The sequence below is a fragment of the Hyla sarda genome, chromosome 8 (genome assembly GCF_029499605.1).
Source record: "Hyla sarda isolate aHylSar1 chromosome 8, aHylSar1.hap1, whole genome shotgun sequence".
NCBI classification, from domain to species: Eukaryota; Metazoa; Chordata; class Amphibia; order Anura; family Hylidae; genus Hyla; species Hyla sarda.
This window is the reverse complement of record NC_079196.1, coordinates 204,804,739-204,819,727: the sequence shown is the minus strand read 5'-3', so window position 1 is coordinate 204,819,727 and position 14,989 is coordinate 204,804,739. Positions and strand designations below refer to the sequence as shown.

Sequence of the window (14,989 nt, the reverse complement as noted above, 5' to 3'; positions counted from 1 at the left end):
ATCCCACGTTTTGATAACTCTTTCAGTGTGCAAGTGACTACTTTAAATTTGACTACTGTGACATAGTGAGTTGTCCCGAGGTACCAAAACAATGTCTTATGTATAGGGATGACAATTCAATATACACATGTGTGACGGGTGACTACTGGGGGAACAACTGTGACTATTGGAGAGCTGTGGGATGGAACACAGAGACTGACTGGGACAATAGACCACAGAGTGCAAACAGAAGAAAAGACAATACTGACAAATCTCTACTACAGAGAATGACAATTGGATGTTGCATAGTCCCCTTTGTAACGAAAATAATAAGCTTCACTGTAGAGGCTGCATTTCAACCAGGGAATAATGTATGTGGATATTGAACCTACTATTTCAGCTTATCTGAACCAAATTGATGCATCAGACCCAAACATGACCGAGAGAATTCCCCCATGAGAACAACTATCCTGTATGCCAATGGTACAAGTGTATACCCAGTAGAGTAGGGTGAACACAGAAGTCCCAGGTAAAGGACTAGTCTGACTGCAAAGGGGGGCGGTTCACAAGGGGCCGCTCGTCTCAATTCAGTGAAGCATCCCATACCCGTTTTTATTTTTCTCCACCTGAACTTGGGACTATTAGGCAGAACGCACCATAGGGAGAGATGTCATGTACGGTAACAGATATCTTTTAGGGGGAAATTGATAGGGATGACCCTTATGTTTCTAATGACTGATCAATATATTAATATTAAAATGCCATTGCTGCTGAAAAAATATCTGTTCCCTTACCCTTTAACCCAGATACATCAGAAATGCTAAATGCAAAACATTTCATCTTATCGCTTTGCCTGTAACTAAGATTAGAGCCTTGAGATGGAGACTATGGATACAAGACGTCTAAACATTGGACTTTGTGGAAAGATGCTGAAATCCTAAGCTAAGAGGACTTGCAAAATAATGACTAATGCTACGCCACGCTCAAATGACCAATCAGCATATAGAATGATGCATAATTTTACCTTTTACCCTCCCCTTTTTCTCAGTTTGTAAAAACCAAATTTACTTCCTGTAATAAACAGAACTCTTTTGGGAGCAGCAGAGCTTCATGCTAAGAAAATAATTTGCATGAAATTTTATTGAATTTTTATTATTATTACGTCCTATTTTAATGAACGTTCGTCAATCCCCTGTAGGGTGTTAAGGCTCACTTTACCTCTTGTTACGTTCCTTGAGGGGAGTAGTTTCCAAAATAGTGTGCCATGTGGTCTTTCTTTTCACTATTCTGGCATCATGGGGGCTTCCTAAATGTGACATGCCCCACAAAAACCATTTCAGCAAAATTCGCTCTCCAAAATGCCATTGTCGCTCCTTCCCTTCTGAGTCCTCTAGTGCACCCACAGAGCACTTTATTTCCACATATGAGGTATTTCCTTACTCGAGAGAAAATGATTTACAAGTTTTGGGGGTCATTTTACCTTTTGCCCCTTGTAAAAATGAAAAACAGTGGGGCTACAATAACATGTCATTGTAAAAAATTGAGATTTTGATTTTTCTCTTCCATTTTGCTGCTATTCCTGTGAAACACCTAAAGAGTTAACAAACTTTTTGAATGTCATTTTGAATACTTTGAGGGGTGCATTTTTCATAATGGGGTCCATTATAGGGGATTTCCAACATAAAGACCCTCATATTCACTAATAAACTTAACTGGTCCCTGAAAAATTCTGATTTTGAAATTGTTGTGAAAATTTGTAAAATTGCTGCTATACTTTGAAGCCCTCAATGTCTACAAATGTCTTCAAAAAGTTAAAACATGTCAACTTTATGATGCCAACATAAAGTTAACATATTGTTTATGTGAATCAATATGTAATTTATTTGACATGTCCCTTTTATTTACAAGCAGATTACTTCAAAGTTAAAAAAAAGAAACATTTTCAAATTTTTCCTGAAATTTAGGAATTTTTCACCAAGAAATTATGCAAATATCGACAAAAAATTACCACTAACAAAAAGTAGAATATGTCACGAAAAAAACTATCTCAGAATCAAATTTACAAGTAAATGCATCCCAGAGTTATTAATGCACAAAGTGATAGAGGTCAGATTTGAAAAAAATGCTCCCGTCCTTAGGGTCATAATGGGCTCCGTCCCCAAGGGGTTAAAGGAAAGCAGTAACTGGGTTATAGTAAGGGTGAACAGAAGACTGATAAGGGGTTAATGGGTTAAATACATATCTGCACTCCGGAGATCTGTCCCTCTGAATATCGGCATCCATCTTTAGTGAATTGCGTGCTGGAGGCGGGCCAGCTGGCTCAATACGAATATTCATTGTCGCAGGTCATGTGAGCATTGCGCCAACTGAGTGCTCACGTGACCCACAAAAATTCTAATTGAGCCGGCGGGCCCGCCTCCAGCACGCAATTCACTGAAGATGGATCTTACTTCTATTTAAAAATCTTAATCCTCCCAGTACTTATCAACTGTTATATGCTCCACAGGAAGTTCTTTTCTTTTTGAATTTCCTTTCTGTCTGACCACAGTGCACTCTGCTGACACCTCTGTCCATGTCAGGAATTTTCCAGAGTAGAAGCAAATCCCCATAGCAAACCTCTCCTGCTCTGGATAGTTCCTAAAATTGGACAGAGGTTTCAGCAGAGAGCACTGTGGTCAGAAAGAAAGGAAATTCAAAAAGAAAAGAACTTCCTGTTGATCATACAGCAGCTGATAAATACTGGACGGATAAATATTTTTTAATAGAAGTAACTTACAAATCTGTTTAACATTCTGGCACCAGTTGATTTAAAAAAAAAAAATGTTTTCCAGTGGAGTACCCCTTTAACCCCTCAAAAACAGGGCTTATGTGAGATCTTTGGCAGCCACCAAGAAAAATAACCTAGCAGTGTACTCAGGGTCCCTGTTACCAGGCTTATACCCTCAGACAGGGCAGCATAAATCTGGTGACGGAGTCTCTTTAAAAGAACAGAATAAACAAGACATTAAGAACAATTTAAACAAATTTCCACTGATCAAAACCATAAAGGCCCAATATAACCATCATAAATCATCCTCTCCAATACAATGCTAAGGCATCTCTTTGTAACAATCACTTTACATAGAACACTTCTATTGTTAGTGCCAAGTGAGCCTATAAACAGTGCTAGGACTCTATGTTAGGACTGCTATCATTCCCCCTATAGGCTAAGTTTTTACTAGTTTTTTTGTCCTGCGTATTTCGGTTTGAAAAAAAAGCAAGAAAAAACGCCTGAAAAAACCCAGTGCAATTTCCTGCGTCTAGCGTTTCTTCATTTGTGTGGAAATTGCATTTTTGGCCCCTATGGTGTTTTTTTTTGGGTACCAAAAAAAATGTAAAAATTAATAAAAATGTTGTTATAAAAAAGATAAATTTCGTTAAATACAATTTTTTCTATCACTACTGTATCTTTTTTTTAATGGTACCCTATGAAATTTTATTAAAAAAAAGTTATTTCCATCACTTTTTTGAATTGCTAAAGTCCAAAAGAGAATAAACACCGCCAGCAAAAACGCCAAAGTTAAAACCCACATGGCGTTTTTCTTGGCTTTTTTTTACTCCCATAGACTTCTATAGTAGAAAAATGCCTCGATTTAAGGTAAAAAACGCCAGTGGGTCAACATGCTGCAATTTTTCTAAACTGCCAAGGAGCTGAAAAACGCCAAAAAAGAGTAAGAAAACGCGAAAAGGATTAAAAAAAAAAAACACCAAACTGAAAAACGCCAAGTGGAAAAAGAGTTTTGTGATTTCTCATTGATTTACAGCTAACATCTGGCCGCAGCGTTTTTTGGCCAAGTTTTTCTTGGTGTTTTTCCCCCCCAAAAAGTTGAAACTTAGCCTTAATCTGTACCAAACTGCCCCTATAAACAGTGCAAGAATGCCCCTATAACCAGTATCAGTGCTCCTCTAACCAGTATTAAGGCCCCTATAATCAGTGACAATTTTTACTATAACCATTGTCAATATCCATATGAACTGTGCCAGGATGCTCCATATATATTGCCATAGTGCCAGGGTGCAGGATAACGGGAGCCTATGTAGCCCCCTCATCTATCTGTATGATCAGCACTCACCAGTATTATTTATATTCTCTTTGATCTAAAACTTCATTGGCAGCGGGTACAATCACTGGTGTCTCTCCCCGCTCACAAGAATTTCCATACAATTTACTATATCATCCCTGTACAGTTAATGATAAATTATGGGAACCTCTGCCAGAAAAATCACCTACCCCCACCCCCAACTACTAGAAGAATCCCCCATAGATTATTATTATTCCTCATGGCTTTAGACTAAGACCAGGGTTGACCATAGGGATGTGGGTCCTGCACTATGGCACTAGGGGTATCTCCTGATCTTACTGATAGAGGTGTCCTGATGTCCCTCACACCTGAAGCTTGAACCCTAGATACCATAATAGGTGCCCAAACCTATGGAAACAACAGAATGAAACACAACTTCAGTCCCTAGTTTATTGATTTGTCTATTTGGATGATATGTAGGAAACTATCTGGCAGTGCAATTTGGACAATTTATGTTATGTGGGCACTTTATGTTGCCATTATTTGGGCCTCATAGGGTACACAATAAGGGTGTACGCCAATAAGTCCCTCTGACTGCACAGGGCACCATACAAGCTAAGGCCAAATCTGTCACTCATGATGCCCGCATCACCATGTATATGGCAGAGCAGGTCTATGGACCACTGGCAGGCACCTGCCGGCTCGATGACATCACCGGACCTGCACACGACCAACTGCCGTTTACTTTCAACCTGTCGACCAAAGTGACCAGACCGAAGTCTACAGAGCGAAAGAAATGGCGTCCACTGGACACGATGGAGATGGCGGAGAGAGGAGGAGAGGAGGAGAAAAGAGGAAGAGGGAAGAGGAGTCAAGCAAGACTGGATTGGAGGAGATGAGGAAGAAGAGGAGAGGAGCTGAGGATGGAGGATTGGAGGATGAGGAGCCAAGACCTGGGAGCAGCCAAGACCCTGTAACATCCAGCCTCTACCCCCGGCTTACCATCAGCCGCTTCAACATCCACCAGATCTTGGGTAGGGGCAACTTTGGCAAAGTAAGTTTTATAAGTTATTTAATTTTAATCTTTCTGGGGGAGCTTTATTAAACCTTATCAAAGGAACAATAGGGCAGTTGCCATAGCAACCAATCAGATTTTCTTTATTAGAGTCCTTTTTTTCAATGAAAGCAGCAATTTGATTGGTTGCTATGGACAACTGCTCCACTGTTTTTGTACACAGGGTTTGACCAATCTTTCTCTAAATTTCCATTTGATCCCTATGTGTTGTTCCCTGGTATCAGCCAGTTCAGGCCATGTAGATGGTAAGTGCAGTTTTCTTCCATGGAATAACAGACAGGAAATCTAGAAACTTCTGTGCACCCCATGACCGCTGCTTCATGTCCCATAGGTCCACTGCCTTCTTATCACCATAGTGGGGTCTAGGGATATAAAGGGGTCTTCTGAATCGTCTGTGGTGAGGAGGGATTGTTTATCTCCATGTCCTGGTCCATATAGGCTGCTATAAGGACACAATACATACATTCACCTCTATAGCTTCAATACAACCTTACAGTAGCCTATTTAGGCCTGGAGATGAGAACTACACCAATCCCAACCAACCCCAAAAGGTGTCTACAGCTTGTTTCATGTATTCCTACAGTTGTAAGAAAAAGTAAGTGAACCTTGACAACAAATAAAATGTGGTGTGATGGAGGAATGCGCCATAATCTCCTATAAACCTTTTTTTTGCAGCTCCAAGATGCATTTGGTGAAGGTGACTGTTGCTAAAGGGGGGTTCACTTACTTTTTCTGCCTGCACTGTGGATGTTTACTCATTGTACTCAATAAAAGACATGAACAATACAACTGTTTGTATATTCTCAATTTTGTTACAATGGGGGAGATTCATTCATGCAAGGGAATGGATACTAGATTTATAGGGACAGAACATTGATCCAGGGATTTATTCTGATGCCATATTGGAGTCGGGAAGGAATTACCTCTAGTATGAGGTTTTTTTTTGCCTCCTCTAGATGACCTCAGTAGGGACTTATGAACTATGGGGGAGATTTATCATAACCTGTCTAGAGGAAAAGTGGCCCAGTTGCCCATAGCAACCAATTAGATTTCTTCTTTCATTTTTAACAAGGCCTCTGCAAAATGAAAGAAGCGATCTGATTGGTTGCTATGGGCAACTCAGCAACTTTTCCTCTGCAGGTATTGATGAATTTCCCCTAATGTGTTTGTCTATATCTGTGACTTAGATAAAATCAGATAATATTTTATAAGTAATTAACGCAGGGGTTCACTTACTTTTTCTTGCAACTGTATATGAAAATAGTGGGATATCTCATAGAGCAGGGTACTCACCTACTTTTAGTACAGGTCACTTACCCCGGTCTGTTGTCAGGTGAAGGTCTGAGTAGTACAGAGATTTATAAAAACCTGTATGGAGGGAGATCGGTGCAGTTGCCTATAGCAACCAATCAAATTGCTTCTTTCATTTCTAAAAAGGCCTCTGAAAAATGAAAGGAGAGATCTCATTGGTTGCTCCGGGGAGGAGCCATGTACATTTGAGCTGATTTGTGTCACGATTCGGCTGGCAGGAGGTGGATCCTCTGTGCCAGAGAAGGATTGGCGTGGACCGTGTCGGTGGACCGGTTCTAAGTTGCTACTGGTATTCACCAGAGCCCGCCGCAAAGCGGGATGGTCTTGCAGCGGCGGTAGCAACCAGGTCGTATCCACCGGCAACGGCTCAACCTCTCTGACTGCTGAGATAAGCGCGGTACAAGGGAGTAGACAAGAGCAAGGTCGGACGTAGCAGAAGGTCAGGGCAGGCAGCAAGGATCGTAGTCAGGGGCAACGGCAGGAGGTCTGGAACACAGGCTAGGAACACACAGGGAAAGCTTTCACTGGCACAATGGCAACAACATCCGGCGAGGGAGTGCAGGGGAAGTGAGGTATAAGTAGGCAGTGCACAGGTGAGGATACTGATTAGGCCTGCTGTGCCAATCAGTGGCGCAGTGGGCCTTTAAATCGCAGAGACCCGGCGCACGTGCGCCCTAAGGAGCGGGGCCGCGCGCGCCGGGACAACACAGACGGGGAACGGGTCAGGTACGGTAGCCGAGATGCGCATCGCGAGCGGGCGCGTCCCACATCGCAAATCGCATCCCGGCTGGGAGCAATATCGCAGCGCACCCGGTCAGCAGGTCTGACCGGGGCGCTGTGAATAAGAGAACCCTGCGAGCGCTCCGGGGAGGTGCGGGGACCCTGAGCGCTCGGCGTAACAATTTGCACAGGGGTGGCTGACCGTTACAGCTGTTCTGACATAAACGCAAAAAAAAACACCCACATGTGACCCCATTTTGGAAACTACACACCTTAAGGAACATAACAAAGGGTAGAGTGAGCCTTAACTACCCACAGGTGTTTGAAGAATTTTCGTAGAAAATGAAAAATGTGTATTTTTTTCAATAAAATGCTGGTGTTATCCCAAATTTTTAAGTTTCACAAAAGGAAATAGGAAAAAAGCCCCCCAAAATTTGTAACCCATTTCTTCTGAGTATATTAATACCCCACGTGTGGATGTAAAGTGCTCTGCGGGCAAACTACAGGAGCACCATTTGGCTTTTGGAGAAGGAATTTGGATGGAATTGAAGGCCATGTGCGTTTTCAAAGCCCTCATGGTGCCAGAACAGTGGAACCTCCCCACCTGTGACCCCATTTTAGAACTACACCCCTCACAGAATTTAATATGGGGTGCAGTGAGCATTTATACCCCACAGGTGTCTGACAGATTTTTGAAACAGTGGTCCGTGAAAATGAAAAATGTAATTTTTCATTTGCACAGCACACTGTTCCAGTGGGGTGTAAATACTCACTGCACCCCTTATTACATTCTGTGAGGGGTGTAGTTTTTATTTTCTTCTTTTTATTGCACATGGGGGGCCTCAGATTTATTTTCGCCTAAGGCCTCAAAAGTCTAGAGCCGCCTCTGCCCAGGAGATCACCAACCAATAAATGCTTCCCTCTTCAGGTTGAACCGAGCACTCATTGGTTGTTTCCATGATTTGTTGAGCTTATAGAAACAACCAGTGAGCACCCCCATAAAACTCATGAGGAAGAAGCTCATTGGTCAGTGCACTGATGCTCCTGAAGTCAGTGCCATGTTCCCAGCCCCAATGATGTGAATAGCAGATGGTTACTACAGAGCTGTGGCTGGGACAGAGTTTTGCTGAGCCATAGGTTCCTGGGTACTATCCAAGTGATCGACCACCCAGTCGTACAGATGTTTTTTAACCCCTATAGTGCAGGACCAAAAACTTTATTTGATTTTTTTTTACACTTATTTAAAGTCCCTAGGAGACTTCTATGAGCCATCATAACATTCTATTGCCTATTGGTACTTTATTTGATTTTTTTTTACACTTATTTAAAGTCCCTAGGAGACTTCTATGAGCCATCATAACATTCTATTGCCTATTGGTACAGTCTGCCACAAATAGGCTCTATCAATAGAAGATAGGTACAATGGGTCCGTTCCGAGTGATTGCAGTAGAGGGGCTGACGCGAACCACTAACATACCATTGACACTTGCAACTACACCTTAGATACCATTGTCAACTTTGACATCAGTATCTAAAATGTTAATAACAGTGAGCAGTGATCACCACACACCAGTTATTAGCAGCAGCCTTTGGCTGCTAAAGTAAGTCGGGGGCTGCCATCTATGGAGTGTGCTTGAGTCAGGAGCCCACTCCATACAACCTTACCTGATCCATGACGATCAGATCTGTCACGGGTTGGAAAGGGGTTAATGAGCCTTTTCCATTTGTTTTGTTCAGGTGGTCCTGGCATCAGTCCCCGGCCGAAACATCTACATGGCCGTCAAAATTATCAACAAGAGGGACAATGAGGATACCATCATGAGAGAGCGGCGGATACTCCAGGCGACCAGAGACTGTCCATTCATTTGCCACCTCTATGCCGCACATGAGTCTCTGGAACGCGTGTATTTCATCATGGAGTATCTGTCCGGTGGCAGCTTGAATAATCTGATCAGCATGTGCGGCAGCCTGAACATCGGCAATGTAAGGTAAGAGTCCACAATCCCAGCATAACAGGATCATAGGGAATTTCTAGGGAAAGATTTAGTGAGATGACTCTCTATTCTCGCCATCAGGTTCTACACAGCAGAGATGGTGTGTGCCCTCCAGTTCCTCCATGGACATAACATCGTCCACCGAGATCTAAAGCCACAAAACATCATGTTGGATGCAGAAGGCCACATCCGTATCATTGACCTGGGACTGGCCCAGGATGGGGTCACCTCCTCCAATAAGATCGATGGAGTGACAGGAACATTCTATTACATGGCCCCTGAGGTGCATCTCGGGAAGGACTATGGCACAGCAGTGGATTGGTGGAGCCTGGGGATTGTGGTGTCCATGATGGCAACAGGACGCTCCCCATTTTACATCGGCTTGTCCATGCAAAAGTCCTTCAAAGCCATCACAAAGAAGGAGCCCAAATTTCCACCTGGGCTGCATGCTGACTTGAAACATCTCATCATGAAGCTGCTGTGCAAAGCTCCTGAGATGCGCCTGGGTGTGTGCGGTAATATCAGAAAGCATCCATTCTTTTCCATCATTGGCTGGGAGGAACTGGAGGAGAGGAGAGCAGAACCACCATGCATACCATTCCAGACAGTTCTGCAAAATAAACATCTGCAGTGGCCGGCGGACACCACAACCCTTCATCCCATGCTCGGCTTTGACTACCGGTCACCAAGCTGGGAAAGGTAAGATCCTCCTCCTCTGGGGTTAATGCTTATAAGATTATGTTCTTAGCTTGGGGTCATCATCTTTGTCCTTATCTTCTATCTCTGACAATGACTTTGTCTTCCCTTTAGGTGGAGGAGGAGATGTGGACTGTGAAGGGATCCAATACCATCTGGTGAGTGTCCTCTATACACACATAACACTTATATCAGTACATTATATGTGATGTCACATAACTGGATGGTTCAGTATAAGCTTTTAACATGTCTTATGTCTTGCAGGATGTGCCCACGGCTACTGCCCAGAACTGTCAGCCTCCTTACCCATGCCAACGTCTCTGCTGCTGTATGACACCTCAGCTGCCACAGAACATCATTCTCTCTCCGTAACATCTTTATGCCGCACTTATGTCATCTTGCTGCTGCCCCAGGACCTTGACTTGGCATCCTCCAATCCTGGGCTGGCATCTAACATCACTTCAGCCCGAAGACCATCTACGCCCCCCTGGAGCAGCCTGTGCTCAGTTTCCATCTGTGAATTCAGGAACAATAGCCGCTTGTAGGAGTCCTGGGGCGCTGAATCTATCAGAAAGGCTATCGTCCCTGAACTCACCTCAGCACAGGCTAGGTAAGTAGTGTACACACCACATCCACATCATGCACACTACATGATAGGTGTTACGCCGAGCGCTCCGGGTCCCCGCTCCTCCCCGGAGCGCTCGCTACACTCTCCTCACCGCAGCGCTCCGGTCGGTTCCACGGACCCGGGGCGCTGCGATACTGCCTCCGGCCGGGGTGCGATTCGCGATGCGGGTAGCGCCCGCTCGCGATGCGCACCCCGGCTCCCGTACCTGACTCGCTCCCCGTCAGTTCTGTCCCGGCGCGCGCGGCCCCGCTCCCTAGGGCGCGCGCGCGCCGGGTCTTTGCGATTTAAAGGGCCACTGCGCCGCTGATTGGCGCAGTGGTTCCAATTAGTGTTTACACCTGTGCACTTCCCTATATCACCTCACTTCCCCTTCACTCCCTCGCCGGATCTTGTTGCCATCGTGCCAGTGAAAGCGTTTCCTTGTGTGTTCCTAGCCTGTGTTCCAGACCTCCTGCGGTTGCCCCTGACTACGATCCTTGCTGCCTGCCCCGACCTTCTGCTACGTCCGACCTTGCTTCTGTCTACTCCCTTGTACCGCGCCTATCATCAGCAGCCAGAGAGGTTGAGCCGTTGCTAGGGGATACGACCTGGTCACTACCGCCGCAGCAAGACCATCCCGCTTTGCGGCGGGCTCTGGTGAAAACCAGTAGTGACTTAGAACCGATCCACTAGCACGGTCCACGCCAATCCCTCTCTGGCACAGAGGATCCACTACCTGCCAGCCGGCATCGTGACAGTAGATCCGGCCATGGATCCCGCTGAAGTTCCTCTGCCAGTTGTCGCTGACCTCACCACGGTGGTCGCCCAGCAGTCACAACAGATAGCGCAACAAGGCCAACAGCTGTCTCAACTGACTGTTATGCTACAACAGTTACTACCACAGCTCCAGCAATCATCTCCTCCGCCAGCTCCTGCACCTCCTCCGCAGCGAGTGGCCGCTTCTGGACTACGACTATCCTTGCCGGATAAATTTGATGGGGACTCTAAGTTTTGCCGTGGCTTTCTTTCCCAATGTTCATTACACTTGGAGATGATGTCGGACCAGTTCCCCACTGAAAGGTCTAAGGTGGCTTTCGTAGTCAGCCTGCTGTCTGGAAAAGCCCTAGCTTGGGCCACACCGCTCTGGGACCGCAATGACCCCGTCACTGCCTCTGTACACTCCTTCTTCTCGGAAATTCGAAGTGTCTTTGAGGAACCTGCCCGAGCCTCTTCTGCTGAGACTGCCCTGTTGAACCTGGTCCAGGGTAATTCTTCCGTTGGCGAGTATGCCGTACAATTCCGTACTCTTGCTTCAGAATTATCCTGGAATAATGAGGCACTCTGCGCGACCTTTAAAAAAGGCCTATCCAGCAACATTAAAGATGTTCTGGCCGCACGAGAAATCCCTGCTAATCTACATGAACTCATTCACCTAGCCACTCGCATTGACATGCGTTTTTCCGAAAGGCGTCAGGAGCTCCGCCAGGATATGGACTCTGTTCGCACGAGGCGTTTCTTCTCCCCGGCTCCTCTCTCCTCTGGTCCCCTGCAATCTGTTCCTGTGCCTCCCGCCGTGGAGGCTATGCAGGTCGACCGGTCTCGCCTGACACCTCAAGAGAGGACACGACGCCGCATGGAGAATCTCTGCCTGTACTGTGCTAGTACCGAACACTTCCTGAAGGATTGTCCTATCCGTCCTCCCCGCCTGGAAAGACGTACGCTGACTCCGCACAAGGGTGAGACAGTCCTTGATGTCTACTCTGCTTCTCCACGTCTTACTGTGCCTGTGCGGATGTCTGCCTCTGCCTTCTCCTTCTCTGCTGTGGCCTTCTTGGACTCTGGATCTGCAGGAAATTTTATTTTGGCCTCTCTCGTCAACAGGTTCAACATCCCGGTGACCAGTCTCGCCAGACCCCTCTACATCAATTGTGTAAACAATTTTTTGTACACATTTTTCGTCTTCACGGGTTGCCTACGCAGATCGTCTCGGATAGAGGCGTCCAATTTGTGTCTAAATTCTGGAGGGCTCTCTGTAAACAACTCAAGATTAAATTAAATTTTTCTTCTGCATACCATCCTCAATCCAATGGACAAGTAGAAAGAATTAACCAGGTCTTGGGTGACTATTTACGACATTTTGTTTCCTCCCGCCAGGATGACTGGGCAGATCTTCTACCTTGGGCCGAATTCTCGTATAATTTCAGAATCTCTGAATCTTCCTCCAAATCCCCGTTTTTCGTGGTGTACGGCCGTCACCCTCTTCCCCCCCTCCCTACCCCCTTGCCCTCTGGTCTGCCCGCTGTGGATGAAATTTCTCGTGATCTTTCCACCATATGGAAAGAGACCCAAAATTCTCTCTTACAGGCTTCTTCACGCATGAAGAGATTCGCGGATAAGAAAAGAAGAGCTCCTCCCATTTTTTCCCCTGGAGACAAGGTATGGCTCTCCGCTAAATATGTCCGCTTTCGTGTCCCTAGCTATAAGTTGGGACCACGCTATCTTGGTCCTTTCAAGATTTTGCGCCAGATTAATCCTGTCTCTTACAAACTTCTTCTTCCTCCTTCTCTTCGTATTCCTAATGCCTTTCACGTTTCTCTTCTTAAACCACTTATCATTAACCGTTTCTCTCCCAAATCTGTTCCCCCCACTCCTGTCTCCGGCTCCTCGGACATCTTCTCCGTCAAAGAAATTTTAGCATCTAAAAAGGTCAGAGGGAAAACCTTCTTTTTAGTGGATTGGGAGGGTTGTGGTCCAGAAGAGAGGTCCTGGGAACCTGAGGACAATATCCTGGACAAAAGTCTGATCCTCAGGTTCTCAGGCTCCAAGAAGAGGGGGAGACCCAAGGGGGGGGGTACTGTTACGCCGAGCGCTCCGGGTCCCCGCTCCTCCCCGGAGCGCTCGCTACACTCTCCTCACCGCAGCGCTCCGGTCGGTTCCACGGACCCGGGGCGCTGCGATACTGCCTCCGGCCGGGGTGCGATTCGCGATGCGGGTAGCGCCCGCTCGCGATGCGCACCCCGGCTCCCGTACCTGACTCGCTCCCCGTCAGTTCTGTCCCGGCGCGCGCGGCCCCGCTCCCTAGGGCGCGCGCGCGCCGGGTCTTTGCGATTTAAAGGGCCACTGCGCCGCTGATTGGCGCAGTGGTTCCAATTAGTGTTTACACCTGTGCACTTCCCTATATCACCTCACTTCCCCTTCACTCCCTCGCCGGATCTTGTTGCCATCGTGCCAGTGAAAGCGTTTCCTTGTGTGTTCCTAGCCTGTGTTCCAGACCTCCTGCCGTTGCCCCTGACTACGATCCTTGCTGCCTGCCCCGACCTTCTGCTACGTCCGACCTTGCTTCTGTCTACTCCCTTGTACCGCGCCTATCATCAGCAGCCAGAGAGGTTGAGCCGTTGCTAGGGGATACGACCTGGTCACTACCGCCGCAGCAAGACCATCCCGCTTTGCGGCGGGCTCTGGTGAAAACCAGTAGTGACTTAGAACCGATCCACTAGCACGGTCCACGCCAATCCCTCTCTGGCACAGAGGATCCACTACCTGCCAGCCGGCATCGTGACAATAGGTATAGGAACCCACACATAGACCACATAATAGGTATAGGCACCTACATATAGACCACATACATAGGGAGATTAGATATTGGCTTGATCCAGGGATTTATTCTGACCGCCATATTTGGGGTCGGGAAGGAATTTTTCTCCTTGATGAGACAATTGGCTCATTCCTCACAAGGGGTTTTCGCCTTCCTCTGAATCAACACAGCCATTAATAGGTTTAGTAACATAATGTAATATAATATAATATTACCCTAAAATTTACACAAATATAAACATTAGATTAGTACACATGCCTAAAAAATAATTTTATTTCTTTACTGTTATTCCCCAGCTCCCCCTAAATCATTTAGTTTAGGCATGGGCTTCTGATCCTGGGATTTATTCTGACCGCCATATTTGGGGTCGGGAAGGAATTTTCCCCCCTGATGAGACAATTGGCCTTTTCCTCACAGGGGGTTTTTGCCTTCCTCTGGATCAAAACAACCCGAAAAACAGATAAACAATATACACATACACACATATATAATAGTAGTCTTAATAATTATAAAACACAATCCTCTCTTACCCCTCCCTCATATCTATAAATAAATGTCTTCCTTTTGGCCCCCTACATCTTTGTGTGCTTGTCTTTATTTCCATCGGACGTCCATTTAATAAATGTTGTATTGGCTCCAATATTTTATTCACTCGGGAAGCGTCCACACATGTGGGCAAACGCATGCGTCTAAAATGTGTGTTCACACATGTGGCCTACATTATTGAGGTTTTGGACGCATGTGTCTTCCACCATGTGTGGACATAGCCTAACACTGTGGATCTTCATGGGTTGTCCAGTTACATGTAACAAAAAAGAAAATCATACATTTGTATATGTCAGATGTAAACCCTAAAGTTGGTGTAAACAGAACCTGAGGGGATTTTCAGCTCCACTCTACCTCTTGTTGATAAGCTATCACATCAGTTGCAGGAATCTTCAGTTTCCTTAC

General features: G+C 45.9%; 1 protein-coding gene across 2 annotated transcripts; it reads left to right on the top strand.

Annotated features, from left to right (window-relative positions):
• The first annotated feature begins 4,808 nt into the window (after positions 1-4,808).
• LOC130284949 (protein kinase C theta type-like) lies at positions 4,809-14,627 on the top strand. 2 transcript variants are annotated; one of them, XM_056535932.1, is made up of 6 exons: positions 4,809-5,094; positions 8,884-9,134; positions 9,222-9,839; positions 9,951-9,994; positions 10,101-10,493; positions 14,009-14,627. In XM_056535932.1, the coding sequence occupies exons 1-4, from the start codon at positions 4,837-4,839 to the stop codon at positions 9,973-9,975; spliced, it is 1,152 nt and encodes a 383-aa protein (XP_056391907.1). In that variant the 5' UTR covers positions 4,809-4,836; the 3' UTR covers positions 9,976-9,994; positions 10,101-10,493; positions 14,009-14,627. The 2 variants fall into 2 exon arrangements, with proteins under 2 accessions (XP_056391907.1, XP_056391908.1); XM_056535933.1 differs by lacking the exon at positions 4,809-5,094 and adding an exon at positions 6,211-6,255.
• The last annotated feature ends 362 nt before the right edge of the window (positions 14,628-14,989 follow it).